This window comes from Thalassophryne amazonica, chromosome 12 (assembly GCF_902500255.1).
Source record: "Thalassophryne amazonica chromosome 12, fThaAma1.1, whole genome shotgun sequence".
In the NCBI taxonomy this organism is placed as follows: Eukaryota; Metazoa; Chordata; class Actinopteri; order Batrachoidiformes; family Batrachoididae; genus Thalassophryne; species Thalassophryne amazonica.
Genome location: NC_047114.1, coordinates 20,097,988 through 20,114,748, shown reverse-complemented (window position 1 = coordinate 20,114,748; position 16,761 = coordinate 20,097,988). Strand labels below are relative to the sequence as shown.

At 41.4% G+C, this 16,761-nt stretch overlaps 1 protein-coding gene across 1 annotated transcript in view; it reads right to left on the bottom strand.

Moving 5' to 3' along the window:
* LOC117521396 (dual specificity protein phosphatase CDC14AB-like) overlaps positions 1 to 7,812 on the bottom strand; it is a 49,251-nt gene extending 41,439 nt beyond the window's left edge. Inside the window, exons 1-2 of the mRNA XM_034182692.1 lie at positions 7,634 to 7,812; positions 726 to 816 (exon numbers count right to left, since the gene is read on the bottom strand). Coding sequence (XP_034038583.1) covers positions 726 to 816; positions 7,634 to 7,679 — 137 coding nt within the window. The 5' untranslated portion in view covers positions 7,680 to 7,812. The remainder of the gene's footprint in view (positions 1 to 725; positions 817 to 7,633) is intronic.
* Between the last annotated feature and the right edge of the window lie 8,949 nt (positions 7,813 to 16,761).

The window sequence follows — 16,761 nt, the reverse complement described above, 5'->3', positions numbered from 1 at the left end:
GGCAGTCTAAGGCACACCTGTGCACTAATCATGGTGTCTAATCAGCATCTTGATATGGCACACCTGTGAGGTGGGATGGATTATCTCAGCAAAGGAGAAGTGCTCACTATCACAGATTTAGACTGGTTTGTGAACAATATTTGAGGGAAATGGTGATATTGTGTATGTGGAAAAAGTTTTAGATCTTTGAGTTCATCTCATACAAAATGGGAGCAAAACCAAAAGTGTTGCGTTTATATTTTTGTTGAGTGTATATATATATATTGCACTGTGATACCAATTAAGCAACTGCAAATTCCAAATTAGACTCATACGGCCGAGGGGATTTTAGCATTGCGTTTTATTTTTTATTTTTGGAGTTGCACCTAAATTGAAAAGCCAGTTGTTGTGAACATATGTGTGTTTATTACAAATTACATTGCATAATTTTGTAGAATGTGATTTTGTTTGGGCTTTACTGAGTGTCTATTGGTGGGCTGAGACAATGACGTGTTCCCTAGATTGACATTATCCAATGTTTGACCTAAATCCCTGTGCATCATGAATCCACTGAGCTCATCTTGACCCATTTCTCAGTGTCGGATCACAAACACTGGTTTACTGTGAGCTGGTGAACCAGCTGCTTTCAGCTGAACACACACACACACAAAAGTGATTTTATTTCTTATGGCTCACATTTCTCCTTCTTAGAGAAGTCGTGTTTGTGTTTGATGACACAAACTTACCTCTCGTATATGAACTCATCGTCTGTGCTGAAGTAGCTTGTGTCACTGGTGTTCTTTGGTTTGACTTGGAGAGTGACAAAGTACAGCCGGTCTGTAACACACACACGCACGCACATTAATTATCCATTTTCAGGTTGAGGAGTTAATCAGAGACATTTTTTTTAAGCCAGGTGTCACAAACACTCTCTAAAAAATTTTTGAACTCAACATGGTGCACACGTGGCTCGTGCAAAGTGGCAGTCATGAAGAGTCTGGTGGAGGTGCCCCCTGAGTTGCTCCTGGTGTGTAGTGGGCGCCTTGCATGGCAGCACCTTGGTGTGTGAGTAAGGTTCGGTATCGAGAACCGGTTCTTTTCGGGTATATTGTTAAGAAATGATTTGATACACCGATATCAATAGTGTTTTTACTTAACAATTCCCTTATCGTTCCTTGAGAGCAGCCATTGTTTTTGAGGTGTTTGTCAGGAAAATGATCATTTCTCTATGTTGATTGCAGACCCTGTGTGGCTCTCTGCCAAGACAGAGTCCAGGCGAAATTAATAGATTCAAAGTGAACTGCCGCTTTAAATAAAATGACACCTCTTTCCAAATGCTGTAATAATGACAATAAACTACAATCAGCTAAAACGTTTTTTCCTTGCAAAATGAGACGTCCTGCATTCTTTATGAATTACATCCATGCAGCACAGCCAGCTGAAAAAGCTTAACTCAGATGTATGGAAAGACATTCATGCCAATAATGTCTGAAAGGAAATGCTTTTGACAAAAACTACAGATTTTTATTTATGTCCACAGATCAAGGATCCACCATGTAGAGTTTATTATGTCCAGAGTTTAAGGATCCAGTGACCAATTTCACATTTATTTACTTTAAGAATCAATAAAATCTTGTTGACATAGAAAACCTGTAAAGCCTAGTTTTAGTACACAAAAAAATTCACGAGAGGTATCGATAAGGGAATCGAGAAGGAATTGCATTGATAAAGCAGAATTGATAATAGTAACGATATCAATAAAATCTTATCAATACCCATCCCTATGTGTGAGTGTGTTTGGGTGAATGTGAGGCATAATTGTAAAGCCCTTTGAGCTTCTGGTGCAGATGGAAAAGCTCTATATAAATGCAGTCCATTTACCATTTAAGAATTTAAGAACATGGGGGGTGATGTCATCACACATTTGGGATACATTTTTAATGTATTTTTTAAGATCATTGTTTCATACTGTATTTTATACGCTGAATTCTCTCTCTCTCCCTCCCTCTCTCTGTCTCTCTCTCTCTTTCTCCTTCTCTTGGGAATTTTTTTTCATTTTGCATAATGTGAAAATGTCTGCTGACAGGCTGGTTGTGTCTTCATGGAAATTCCAGGCAGTACCGGAGGCTGAAAACGTGGACTGCGATGGCCCCAAGATCAGATAAGGAGATGCCTGTTGGAGGTATCTGTATTCAGGTGACTCACCCTCTTTGGTTTGGTCTAGTGACCCTTGGCCTGCATACAGAGGAATCAAAGGACTTTTTTTTCCACACAAACCTGTAGCTCATCCCACCAGTCATGGTGGGTGACGGTTCAGTCCTGAGAGATGCCTCTGGTGTGCTGTCATGTTGGGTAGATACTTTGAACAGCTGTATAAGGCTGATCCTCCTTTATATATTTTTTTATTTTTTGACACCTCCCTCCCTTTCAAGTGTTCCTCTGGCAAATATTCCAGTGTGCTGTAAACCACCAAATGTTAGTAAAATTCCAAAAATTGTGAAGCAGCTGTGGGTGGGAAAGATCCAAGGATGTGTGATATTGGCAGGTGGTGATGCTGTTCTCTTGCCATTGCAAACAATCCTTGTTTCAATCTGGGAGACAGATGAATCTCTGTGGACTGGAAGAAAGCAGTTGTTGTCCAAGTCTGAAAAGGAAAAGGTGATCCCATGGATTGGAATATTTATAGGGGTATTACGCTGCCCTCTGTGACGGGAAAGGTGTTTGTGAGGATTATTCTTAACAGGATTCAGTCTCAATTACTTGCCACTCAGCAACCATAAGTAAGTAACAGGTCAGACATCAACTGGATCATAGCTCTTTAAATTTAATTTTAACACAAGCACAAATATTACCAATGCTTCTTACGTATGTTGATTTTCATAAAGCATTTGATTCACTTCACCGGAAAAAGAGAATTTGCTGGCTCCCCAACAAGTTGCTGGATATCAAAGCCAGCTTATGTAACGATATGGAACGCTGTCTTGAGTGGAGGCAGAATCACTTAGTAGGAATGAGCAGGAATCAAGCAGAATCAGCCAGCATGGAAACAAAAAAGCCAAAATTCAAGACACATTTGGGAGTGACAGATATTCCAACAGCTGTGTAAGAATGCCGGTGCTCTGTCGAGATGTGCGGTCTTGTTTAATTGTGAGCCTCGTCACATAAAGCGACAGTTCCGTGGGTGGGGATGACTTAACCCCGCCAAGTTGTGAGCCCTGTTGCACTTCACTTTCAGTTTTATTCAATGAATGATTCTTGACCAAGTTAGCTTAGGAAATAAGTGTATAAATTTTTTATCCGAACACAGTAACGTGTAAAATGTACTCGCTCGTAAAAGATAAGCATATTTAACCAATAAAATGCACTGTTGTGATTCCAGCAATTTTAAAGCCCTTTTAAACTAGTGAACGGCTGAACGGATCTCACCCTTAATAATATGCATGTTATTACATGATCACCATCAGAACTACACTGATCACCACTACAATGTTTATAAATTATTGTGACATGCGTGGGGCTGAAATTATCACTCAGCTGTGTGTCTGTGTGTATGTGTGTGTGTATGTGTGTGTGTTCATAAGGGCTGCATGAGCCACTAAATGTGCATGCACGCAGGGCGCACTGGACACCTTTGCTAAAAGTTTGCTGGTAGTGGGCCAAGCAGTCACACCATGCATCAGATGCAGCCTTTCCAGCGGACTTTAATTTCTTTTTTCTTTTTTGCTCACTTCAGGAGCACAACGCAAGTCTGTACACCATGATGTCGGTTGGATTATCACATGGAATTTAATTTTTGTGTGGTTATTTGCAGCACACAGCGCCTGGTGAGAGGCTTTTCACCATAGGCTGTGGTTTGGTTCCTATGCACTCTGCGCTGTCCTGGTTCTGTGCAGTGAGTTTCATGTTTAATAACATTGTCACGGCCTGGGATACAGTTCCACATCACATCTCCGACAGAGTTTAGATGGTGATCAGGTAATAACATGCGTATTATTAAGGGTGAGATCCGTTCAGCTCCGTGCCTGACGTGCGCTATGATGCATTACTGCACATGAGACCACGGAGAGGCGCAGTGGCACACGGTACTTTCGGGTTGATTGTGCGCTGTTCACATTCACTGTATATGATGAATGCCTGCAGGGTCCAGTGGAGGGGACATCCCACAACATGCCGACAGGCTTGCTGTGAACGATCGATCTCAGAGCTCAATCAGCCGTGATCAGATCATTTCAGATGTTGATTTGATGCCATGAGAATATGTAGACTGTGATCAGATGATGCAAAATCTGCATATAGACCGCAGTCAGATGTACATTCCATCCTCGATGGCGCCAAACACTCGTTACAGTCCGAGCGGAATGGGACCAAATATGTAGATGCTCACAGACTGCCGTCCATTTGTCTTCAGTCTGAAATTCAGTATTTCCCGATTGTGGCCTGATGTGTCATTCTGATGCAATTCGGCCTCAACCGACGTATGTGTGATGGGGGTATTAGAATGTGGCGAAACCCTCCTCAAAAATGTGTAAGCCTCTGAATGTAGTCCAAATGTGGTTGGAACACAGTAGGAATACCTAGAATGCTGTTCGAATACAGTAAGAATATGAAGAATGCACTTTGAATGCCGTATGTGTACGGTCTGATTGCCTGAAGTCTGAAGGTCTGAAATGCAACATGGGTAGAGGAGGGGAAGAGCAGCATTGTCGTCTGCCCCTCCAAGATCTGACGTGTCTCTCTAGTGGATTTTGAAAGACATCCAACGTATGACTGTAATCATGTAATGCAGGTTCCCCTGATGTCTGCATCATTGTGGTGCATGTGAAGGCGAGAGATCAGTTTGTCACAGTCATCAGATCACCTCCATGTGCAGCTGTCATTTCCAGTGCACGCACATGTCTACAGGGCAGCGGTGCGATCTGACATCGCAGCCTCACAGGGCAGAGGTGCGATCTGACATCACAGCCTCACAGGACAATGGTGCGATCTGACATCACAGCCTCATAGGGCAGCGGTGCGATCTGACATCACAGCCTCACAGGGCAGTGGTGTGATCGGACATCACAGCCTCATAGGGCAGCGGTGTGATCTGACATCACAGCCTCATAGGGCAGCGGTGCGATCTGACATCACAGCCTCATAGGGCAGCGGTGCGATCTGACATCAGATCCTCATAGGGCAGCGGTGTTGATCTGACATCACAGCCCACAGGGCAGTGGTTGTGATCGGACATCATAGCCTCATAGGGCAGTGGTGCGATCGGGACATCACAGGCCTCATAGGGCAGCGGTGCGATCTGACATCACAGCCTCACAGGGCAGTGGTGTGATCAGACATCACAGCCTCATAGGGCAGCGGTGCGATCTGACATCACAGCCTCATAGGGCAGTGGTGTGATCGGACATCACAGCCTCATAGGGCAGCGGTGCGAGTCTGACATCACAGCATCAAGGGCAGCGGTTGCGATCTGACATCACAGCCTCACAGGGCAGTGGTGTGATCGGACATCACAGCCTCACAGGGCAGCGGTGCGATCTCACATCACAGCCCCACAGGGCAGTGGTGCAATGTGACATCACAGCCCCACAGTGCAATTTGCTTTTCATGTGCCATTCTGGGGAGTGCACATGTCCATATTGTCCAGGATGCCACAAAACACCACCATGACATATATACATACTTAAGATACAGTACACATAACCAGAGACAGTGTGGGTCAATCTGACTCAGTTTGGGCAAGTCCTTGCACCCCAATCAGATCACACTGGAGGTGCTGTTTGACAGCTCTGTGCCACATTCCGTACATGCCGGCAGGATTTGATGTGCCCTGAACATTTTGACATCCCCTCGAATGTAATCAAATTGTTTCAAATGCTGTTTAGATGCAGTGAGAGTATTTAGAACGCAGTCAGAATGCAATCAGAGTCCACCTCAACTGCTGTTCAATATTTTTCCACCTCAACTACACCTCAAATGTTTTGAACATGACCCAAACATTTGTGCTGGCCACAGGAATGGGTCTGACTGTTTGGAATGCACTCAGAATGCAGCTGGAGTTTTAGAATGCACCTCGACTGCTCCGGAATGTACGTCTAATTTTCATTCGGATAGCATTCTGGCTCATTCAGCTTCTATTGTGACAGGGGTATAAGTTTTTACCAAGAAATAATGATGTTTAGGGATGTTAATTCTAGCTCCTTCACTATTCAAGGCTTAGCCACCTTTGTTGGTGTGAAAAGTTGATGGACCTTCACTTTGTTGATGATGGTGATCTCTGCGGAATCAGTGGATACCCTGATTGCACCTTGAGGAGCAGAGTGAGGAATCTGTGTGTCTGTGTTTGCGATGGTCCTGGAGTAGTTGTAAGATCAGTGAATTCCTGGAGTTGGCCAGCAGAAGTGTGTCTGTATGTGAAGAAAATGTACATCTGAATATACGAGGTCTATTAGAAAAGTATCCGACCTTATTATTTTTTTCAAAACCCATATGGATTTGAATCACGTGTGATTGCGTCAGACAAGCTTGAACCCTCGTGCGCATGCGTGAGTTTTTCCACGCCTGTCGGTTGCATCATTCGCCTGTGAGCAGGCTTTGAGTGAGGAGTGGTCCAGCCCCTCGGCGGATTTTCATTGTCAGGAAATGGCGGAATGATTTGGGCTTTTTTTCCATCAGAATTTTTTCAGAAACTGTTAGAGACTGGCAGCTGGAAACCATTAGAAAAATTTATCTGGCTTTCAGTGAAAAATTTACAGGCTTCACAGAGAATAAGGAGTGTTACTACAGCTTTAAGGACGCTCGGCGTGCCGTGCTCCGTGCCGCCATCGAGAGCCACAAACCACCAGATCATTTCTAAACGGATGGCTCTGTGGATACAAGACCGCCGTGTGCACTTTCTCTGGTTATCACAAGAGCTGGACATCAGCCATTTTCCGGCAGATTTCACTTTTAACAAGAGATTTTGTCATGGAAAGCCGAGCGGAGGCTTCGCGCATCACAACCGATTTGCTGATGGAGCGAGACAAAGGAACACCTCCGTTTTGGTCTCACAGGACAGCTATATATATAAGAAAATTCATTAAGGTATATCTTATATATTATATTTCATTTCTAAGGTGGAACTATGCTAGTATACTAAGGTATATCTAAATATCTAAAAGGAAGAGTAAAACAGAAGAGTAGAAAAGAGTACAGTAGAGCCACTTAGGTGCCTGGTCTTGAGAACCAGGGATGGTAGGTTGTATATATCATATGTATAAATGATATGTATATATGATGTATTCATTCATTCATTTGCCATACCCACTTACTCCACACAAAGGTAATGGGGGGGTGCAGCTAGAGCCTATCGTTTCACTCATAGGGTGTTTGTGTGTGTGTGTGGGGGGGTACACCCTGGACAGGATGCCAGTCTATTGCAGGGCCACATGGAGACAAACAAACTCATTCACACCCACATGCATTATAATTAGTAAGGGTATATTCAGTTAGAGTGTTCCATTATTTTATTTTTACTTCTGTGTTCTCATGTTGGACTGTATTTACATGTGTCCGAAGTATTTTCTCAACATTCCGTGACAAACAACTTAAAAAAGCAGCACCTGATTGACATATAGTCAATACGTCAATCAGGTGCTATAGAATTCATTAATAAACGTACCTTTGATAAACTCTGACATGCCGGTGTGTGTGTAGTCCTCTGCCATTGTCTCACAGACACTCTCTGGATTTCTTTGGGGGAAAAAAAAGAATTTTTCCAGGTAGAAAACTGAGGTATACTTAAAAAAAAAAAAGGGTAAGAAGAGAATAAGTTTCCTGTCAAGTCATAAATCCAGAATCTGTGTGAATGAAGCAAGAAGTCCTTTGTATCTTTGGTGACCCTCCACACACACTAAAGCATCAAAAATGCAAATCTTAAGGTCCCATCGTTCACGTTGGTAAACTGCTCAGCAACAGTTTAGCAAGTCAATTAAAATCTGACAAAGTCAGCTGATCTCCTTCAGACCTATTCACTGTGTCGCTACTTTTCTTGCAATAATCCGTCAACAGCCAGAGACACTGTGAGTGACGGAAGCTGCAGTCTGAGGGAAACATAATCTCTACTGCTCACACACACACACACACACACACACACACACACACACACACACACACACACACACACACACACACACACACACACACACACACACACACACACACACACACACACACACATTTTCTGACCTTAAACTATTTGCACAGCTTTTCTATGCCTGTATTTTTGTTGACCTACAGAGTGTAGGTGATCAGAACTGTTTTTGTTTTTTAATTTTTAAAATGTGTGTGTGTGTGTTTATGTGTGAGATGCTTGTGGAAATCTACCATTTGATCCGACAGTTGTATGTAAAGATTTCGTCACCCCGATGATTTCCACGATTTTCCTTTATAAATCATTGGTTGTTTAGATCAGCAATTTCAGTTAAATACGAGGTCTGTTAGAAAAGTATCCAACCTACATCAGACGCTGGCCCAATCCAGCTATTAGTCTTCTGTTCGAACTTACCCCAATTCATGAGATACGAGGTCTGTTAGAACAGTATCCGACCTTTTTATTTTTTTCAAAAACCATATGGATTTGAATCACGTGTGATTGCATCAGCCAAGCTTGAACCTTCGTGCGCATGCGTGAGTTTTTTCACGCCTGTCGGTTGTGTCATTCGCCTGTGAGCAGGCTTTGTGTGAGCAGTGGTCCACCCCTCTCGTTGGATTTTTATTGCGAATAAATGTCTGAACGATTTGGAGCTTTGCTGCATCAATTTTTTTCCAGAAACTGTGAGAGACCTCCAGGTGGACACCGTTCGGAAAATTAATATGGCTTTCAGGGATGATTTTATGGGGATTACACAGATTAAGGAGTGATCCAGACGGTTTAAAGACCACCCACAACTGCTGAGAGCGCGCTCCGAGTGCCGATCAACAGGCTCAAACCCCGCTGAAACAACCAGATCATTTCCAATGTGAAGGCTTTGTTGATCTGGGACGTCATCTGACTTTCACAAAAAGGCAGAAGGCATGGACATCAGCACTTTTTCGGCACATTCCACTGTTACAGGAGTTTTTTTCATGGAAAGAAAAGCGGAGGAACGCGCCACGGAGCCATTCATTACGTGGCACAAAACCACCTCCGTGTTGGTCTCACAGGACGGCTTTCAGGTGGATTTCAGACGGCTGTCGGTTACTTTTCAGTCGTGTGATTATCCGAGAAATTGAGCATGAGCTGGACATGCCCCAACATGTCCTGTGAGGCTTCATCACAGCGTTGCTTTGCGCCATGCAGCTCCACCGTGACGCGCGGAACTCACTATCCTTCACTTCAGCTTATCTGAGATTTTTCTTGGCCTGCCACTTTGGGCCTTAACTTGTACTGTGCCTGTGGTCTTCAATTTCCTCACTATGTTCCTCACAGTGGAAACTGACAGCTGAAATCTCTGAGATAGCTTTTTGTATCCTTCCCCTAAACCATGATGTTGAACAATCTTTGTTTTCAGGTAATTTGAGAGTTGTTTAGAGGCTCCCATGTTGCCACTCATCAGAAGAAATGCAAAGAGGGGAAACATTTGCAAATGGCCATCTTAAATACCCTTTCTCATGATTGGATTCACCTGTGTAAGAAGGTCAAGGGTCAATGAGCTTACCAAACCAATTTTGTGTTCCAATAATTAGTTCTAAATGTATTCAAATCAATAAAATTACAAGGTTGCCCAAATTTATGCACCTGCTCAATTTTGTTGAAATACTTATTGCACACTTTCTGTAAATACTAGAAACTTCATATCACTTTTCAAATATCAGTGTGTTTGTCTGTTATATGATATATTTAACTGAAATTTCTGATCCAGACAACCAATGATTTATAAATGAAAATCATGAAAATTATCAGGGGTGCCCAAACTTTTGCATACAACAGTATCTACACTACGTTGGGTGTGCTAATATCTTGGGTCACTGCATGGGCCTCTTGTGGCCATATTTAAAATCTGGTTTATTGCACATTTAACAGAATATTCACATTTGTTCTTTTGCACTGTTGATTTTTCAGCAGCCTGCTGCCTTTATAAACAGCTCAATGGCCAACATAGCGCTGGTTCGGTTTTAAAGTGTATTTTTGACTGGTGGTTTTATTTGATAGGGGTGCCTCTGTGGTTTATTAAAAATTAGGACCAGATTATTGCCTCTGTAATGGTGAATTGTCTGGTTATTATGGAGTGTAGCTAAGATCAGCTCAGCTATTACACCTGCTAACACGTTTACATCAATAACATAAGAAAATTTCACTCAACTGAAATGCACACACTTGTTCATGCAAACCTTAGCTTAGCATCACATGCAATGGTAGCAACTTCTAAAAGATGATGTTATTTTCAAGATGCGTGAATAATTAACTCAATCCAGAATCACTGCTTTATAGTGGGTCCTGCACCAGTGTTGTATTGTAACGAAGTAAAAATACTTCACTACTGTACTTAAGTATGTTTTGGGAGACTTTGTACTTTACTTGAGTTTTTTAAATTCAGCTTACTTTCACTTTTACTTCACTACATTTGCGACCTTAATTGCATACTTCTACTCCGATACATTTTCTATGCGCCATGCCTTTACTCGTTACAAAACACACACACACACACGAAAAAAGTCGTGTTTTCAGCCAGAGACACCACTGATTACTAGTGACTGCAACAAAGTCAGGCCGATTTGTCATGAGGCATGTCTGATAGGCTTTTTTGCAGTTGCGCACTTGTTTGTCAGGAAAATGATCATTTCTCTACATTGATTACAGACCTGCAGTGGGTTTGTAATCAACTTTTCTGCAGCGCGGCTTTGCTTTGAACCTTGAACCATTCGAAGCAGTGATTCGCAGAGCGAAGCAGTGCTTCGATCTACAATTCGTGGATTCATTGTCGCTTTATCCTAATTTTTCCCCGCTAAAACCCTGAAGAGCATATGTCTGTGAGTAATGTTTAATATTTTTATGTTAAACCGACCTGTTATGGTCTTCTGAAACAGTTGATAGATGTATTTTATAACTTAAAAACGGGACCGATGCTAATGCGTTAGCATGTCTATGGCATTTTCAATGTTAAAGGTAGCATTACTGGTGGTTGGCTCTCATTGTGGTATTGTATCACTTCCTGTTCCGGAGCACAGCGGTGTTTTGCTGTATCTGTTAGCTGTTTAATCTGCGCAGTTAGATTGATCTAGTTAACTAGATAACGATTTGTTTCCCAGTGTAATCTTTACGTCCCTTAACTAAAGCACTCCCTCTGCTGAATCACCTCTAAATTATTTACACATTATTCACTTTGTGTGTTTTTAGGAATCCGCTAGCTTAGCGCAGCTACTAGCTCTTAGCCGGTTTAGCATGGCGGCTTCTCCTGTCTCTCCCGCACTTTTCTGCTCTGGGTGTGAAATGTTTAGTTATTCCTCGGCCTCCTTTAGCAGTAATGGTACTTGTAATAAGTGTAGCTTATTCATAGCTTTGGAGGCCAGGCTGGGTGAATTGGAGACTCGGCTAAGCACCGTGGAAAATTCTACAGCTAGCCAGGCCCCTGTAGTCGGTGCGGACAAAGGTAGCTTAGCCGCCGTTAGTTTCCCTCTGGCAGATCCCAAGCAGCCAGGAAAGCAGGCCGACTGGGTGACTGTGAGGAGGAAGCGTAGTCCTAAACAGAAGCCCTGTGTACACCGCCAACCCGTTCACATTTCTAACCGTTTTTCCCCACTCGATGACACACCCGCTGAGGATCAAACTCTGGTTATTGGCGACTCTGTTTTGAGAAATGTGAAGTTAGCGACACCGGCAACCATAGTCAATTGTCTTCCGGGGGCCAGAGCAGGCGACATTGAAGGAAATTTGAAACTGCTGGCTAAGGCTAAGCGTAAATTTGGTAAGATTGTAATTCACGTCGGCAGTAATGACACCCGGTTACGCCAATCGGAGGTCACTAAAATTAACATTGAATCGGTGTGTAACTTTGCAAAAACAATGTCGGACTCTGTAGTTTTCTCTGGGCCCCTCCCCAATCAGACCGGGAGTGACAGTTTAGCCGCATGTTCTCCTTGAATTGCTGGCTGTCTGAGTGGTGTCCAAAAAATGAGGTGGGCTTCATAGATAATTGGCAAAGCTTCTGGGGAAAACCTGGTCTTGTTAGGAGAGACGGCATCCATCCCACTTTGGATGGAGCAGCTCTCATTTCTAGAAATCTGGCCAATTTTCTTAAATCCTCCAAACCGTGACTATCCAGGGTTGGGACCAGGAAGCAGAGTTGTAGTCTTACACACCTCTCTGCAGCTTCTCTCTCCCTGCCATCCCCTCATTACCCCATCCCCGTAGAGACGGTGCCTGCTCCCAGACCACCAATAACCAGCAAAAATCTATTTAAGCATAAAAATTAAAAAAGAAAATAATATAGCACCTTCAACTGCACCACAGACTAAAACAGTTAAATGTGGTCTATTAAACATTAGGTCTCTCTCTTCTAAGTCCCTGTTAGTAAATGATATAATAATTGATCAACATATTGATTTATTCTGCCTTACAGAAACCTGGTTACAGCAGGATGAATATGTTAGTTTAAATGAGTCAACACCCCCGAGTCACACTAACTGCCAGAATGCTCGTAGCACGGCCTGAGGCGGAGGATTAGCAGCAATTTTCCATTCCAGCTTATTAATTAATCAAAACCCAGACAGAGCTTTAATTCATTTGAAAGCTTGACTCGTAGTCTTGTCCATCCAAATTGGAAGTCCCAAAAACCAGTTTTATTTGTTATTATCTACCGTCCACCTGGTCGTTACTGTGAGTTTCTCTGTGAATTTTCAGACCTTTTGTCTGACTTAGTGCTTAGCTCCGATAAGATAATTATAGTGCGCGATTTTAACATCCACACAGATGCTGAGAATGACAGCCTCAACACTGCATTTAATCTATTATTAGACTCAACTGGCTTTGCTCAAAATGTAAATGAGTCCACCCACCACTTTAATCATATCTTAGATTCTTGTTCTGACTTATGGTATGGAAATTGAAGACTTAACAGTATTCCCTGAAAACTCCCTTCTGTCTGATCATTTCTTAATAACATTTACATTTACTCTGATGGACTACCCAGCAGTAGGGAATAAGTTTCATTACACTAAAAGTCTTTCAGAAAGCACTGTAACTAGGTTTAAGGATATGATTCTTTCTTTATGTTCTCTAATGCCATATACCAACACAGTGCAGAGTAGCTACCTAAACTCTGTAAGTGAGATAGAGTATCTCGTCAATAGTTTTACATCCTCATTGAAGACAACTTTGGATGCTGTAGCTCCTCTGAAAAAGAGAGCTTTAAATGAGAAGTGCCTGACTCCGTGGCATAACTCACAAACTCGCAGCTTAAAGCAGATAACCCGTAAGTTGGAGAGGAAATGGCGTCTCACTAATTTAGAAGATATTCACTTAGCCTGGAAAAAGAGTCTGTTGCTCTATAAAAAAGCCCTCCGTAAAGCTAGGACATCTTTCTACTCATCACTAATTGAAGAAAATAAGAACAACCCCAGGTTTCTTTTCACTGTAGCCAGGCTGACAAAGAGTCAGAGCTCTATTGAGCCGAGTATTCCTTTAACTTTAACTAGTAATGACTTCATGACTTTCTTTGCTAATAAAATTTTAACTATTAGAGAAAAAATTACTCATAACCATCCCAAAGATGTATCGTTATCTTTGGCTGCTTTCAGTGATGCTGGTATTTGGTTAGACTCTTTCTCTCAGATTGTTCTGTCTGAGTTATTTTCATTAGTTACTTCATCCAAACCATCAACATGTCTATTAGACCCCATTCCTACCAGGCTGCTCAAGGAAGCCCTACCATTATTTAATGCTTCGATCTTAAATATGATCAATCTATCTTTATTAGTTGGCTATGTACCACAGGCTTTTAAGGTGGCAGTAATTAAACCATTACTTAAAAAGCCATCACTTGACCCAGCTATCTTAGCTAATTATAGGCCAATCTCCAACCTTCCTTTTCTATCAAAAATTCTTGAAAGGGTAGTTGTAAAACAGCTAACTGATCATCTGCAGAGGAATGGTCTATTTGAGAGTTTCAGTCAGGTTTTAGTATTCATCATAGTTCTGTTAGACCTCAGTGCTGCTTTTGATACTGTTGACCATAAAATTTTATTACAGAGATTAGAGTATGCCATAGGTATTAAAGGCACTGCGCTGTGGTGGTTTGAATCATATTTACCTAATAGATTACAATTTGTTCATGTAAATGGGGAATCTTCTTCACAGACTAAGGTTAATTATGGAGTTCCACAAGGTTCTGTGCTAGGACCAATTTTATTCACTTTATACATGCTTCCCTTAGGCAGTATTATTAGACGGCATTGCTTAAATTTTCATTGTTACGCAGATGATACCCAGCTTTATCTATCCATGAACCCAGAGGACACACACCAATTAGCTAAACTGCAGGATTGTCTTACAGACATAAAGACCTCTAATTTAGATGACCTCTAATTTCCTGCTTTTAAACTCAGATAAAACTGAAGTTATTGTACTTGGCCCCACAAATCTTAGAAACATGGTGTCTAACCAGATCCTTACTCTGGATGGCATTACCCTGACCTCTATTAATACTGTGAGAAATCTTGGAGTCATTTTTGATCAGGATATGTCATTCAATGTGCATATTAAACAAATTTGTAGGACTGCTTTTTTGCATTTACGCAATATCTCTAAAACTATAAAGTTCTTGTCTCAGAGTGATGCTGAAAAACTAATTCATGCATTTATTTCCTCTAGGCTGACTATTGTAATCATTATTATCAGGTTGTCCTAAAGTTCCCTGAAAGCCTTCAGTTAATCAAAATGCTGCAGCTAGAGTATGACGGGACTAGAAGGAGAGAGCATATTCACCCCATATTGGCCTCTCTTCATTGGCTTCCTGTTAATCTAGAATAGAATTTAAAATTCTTCTTCTTACTTATAAGGTTTTGAATAATCAGGTCCCATCTTATCTTAGGGACCTCATAGTACCATATCACCCCAATAGAGCGCTTCGCTCTCACAGTGCAGGCTTACTTGTAGTTACTAGGGTTTGTAAGAGTAGAATGGGAGGCAGAGCCTTCAGCTTTCAGGCTCCTCTCCTGTGGAACCAGCTCCCAATTCAGATCAGGGAGACAGACACCCTCTCTACTTTTAAGATTAGGCTTAAAACTTTCCTTTTTGCTAAAGCTTATAGTTAGGGCTGGATCAGGTGACCCTGAACCATCCCTTAGATATGCTGCTATAGACTTAGACTGCTGGGGGGTTCCCATGATGCACTGAGTGTTTCTTCTCTCTTTTGCTCTGTATGCACCACTCTGCAGTTTAATCATTAGTGATTGATCTCTGCTCCCTCCACAGCATGTCTTTTTCCTGGTTCTCTCCCTCAGCCCCAAACCAGTCCCAGCAGAAGACTGCCCTCCCTGAGCCTGGTTCTGCTGGAGGTTTCTTCCTGTTAAAAGGGAGTTTTTCCTTTCCACTGTCGCCAAGTGCTTGCTCACAGGGGGTCGTTTTGACTGTTGGGGTTTTTACGTAATTCTTGTATGGCCTTGCCTTACAATATAAAGCACCTTGGGGCAACTGTTTGTTGTGATTTGGCGCTATATAAATAAAATTGATTGATTGATTGATTAAGCTGTTCGCATCTCAGCATGTTTGTGTTGATTTGTTTTCTGTATAATTAATGGCTCAGCCTTTGTTGTCGTAAAAGAGTCAAATTGTAATTTTTTTAAATTTATTTTTATTCATATATTAATAATAGCAACAACAATAATAATCTACATAATAGACAATAATAGTCAATAATAATAGACTAATAATTTTACAATGTAGTTTTAGAGAACGAGACAAAAAGAACCTAATGAAACAAAACACAACAGAAAAGATAAAGTAAATACATATAGAAATAAAATAACTGTTTCCTGCGAACACGTAGTGTGTAGCCTACTCTCGTTTAGCTTTTGAAACCTTGTTTCTGAATTGTTTTTGTGTGATGTGCACAATTTTTAGTATTTTGATGAATACTACCAATTTCTAGCCTAGATAAACTTTGTGATATAAATAAAATCAGTCTGTTTTTGATTATTAACATTACTTGTACTTTTACTTTCAATACTTGAGTACATTTAGTTGTACATTACTTGTCATACTTAAGTACAATAAATACTACATACTTTAAGACTTTTACTTGAGTAGCATTTCAATCGGTGACTTGAACTTCTACCAAAGTCATTTTTTCAATGGGTACTTTTACTTGTACTTTTACTTAAGTGTGATTTTCCAGTACTTTATACAACACTGTCCTGCACTCAGGTCATCAGCCACAGTCTGGACATAAAATTTCTAAATAAACAATGCTAAAATACCCTTGGCCGTATGAACATTGTGTTCTTTAGAATTTGCAATTGTTTAATTAATTATGAGGATCCTATTGTCTTACATACAGTTTGTACATGTTCATCAAAGCCCTGCTCTCAATCAATCAATAATAATATTTACGTTTTAAGAGGGGAAGTTGTGCAAATCAAGGAATATTTCTGGATCACACTCTGTACATCTGCATGTATTAATGAGACAAATATAACTCCACAGAAAGTTAGCTTTGAGTTAGTATGCACACTCACGTCTGCAAAATGTCTTGTAAATCACTCCAGAGGTGTTATCAGATACAACCCCAATTCCAATGAAGTTTCAATGAAGTTTAAAATGTAAATAAAAAC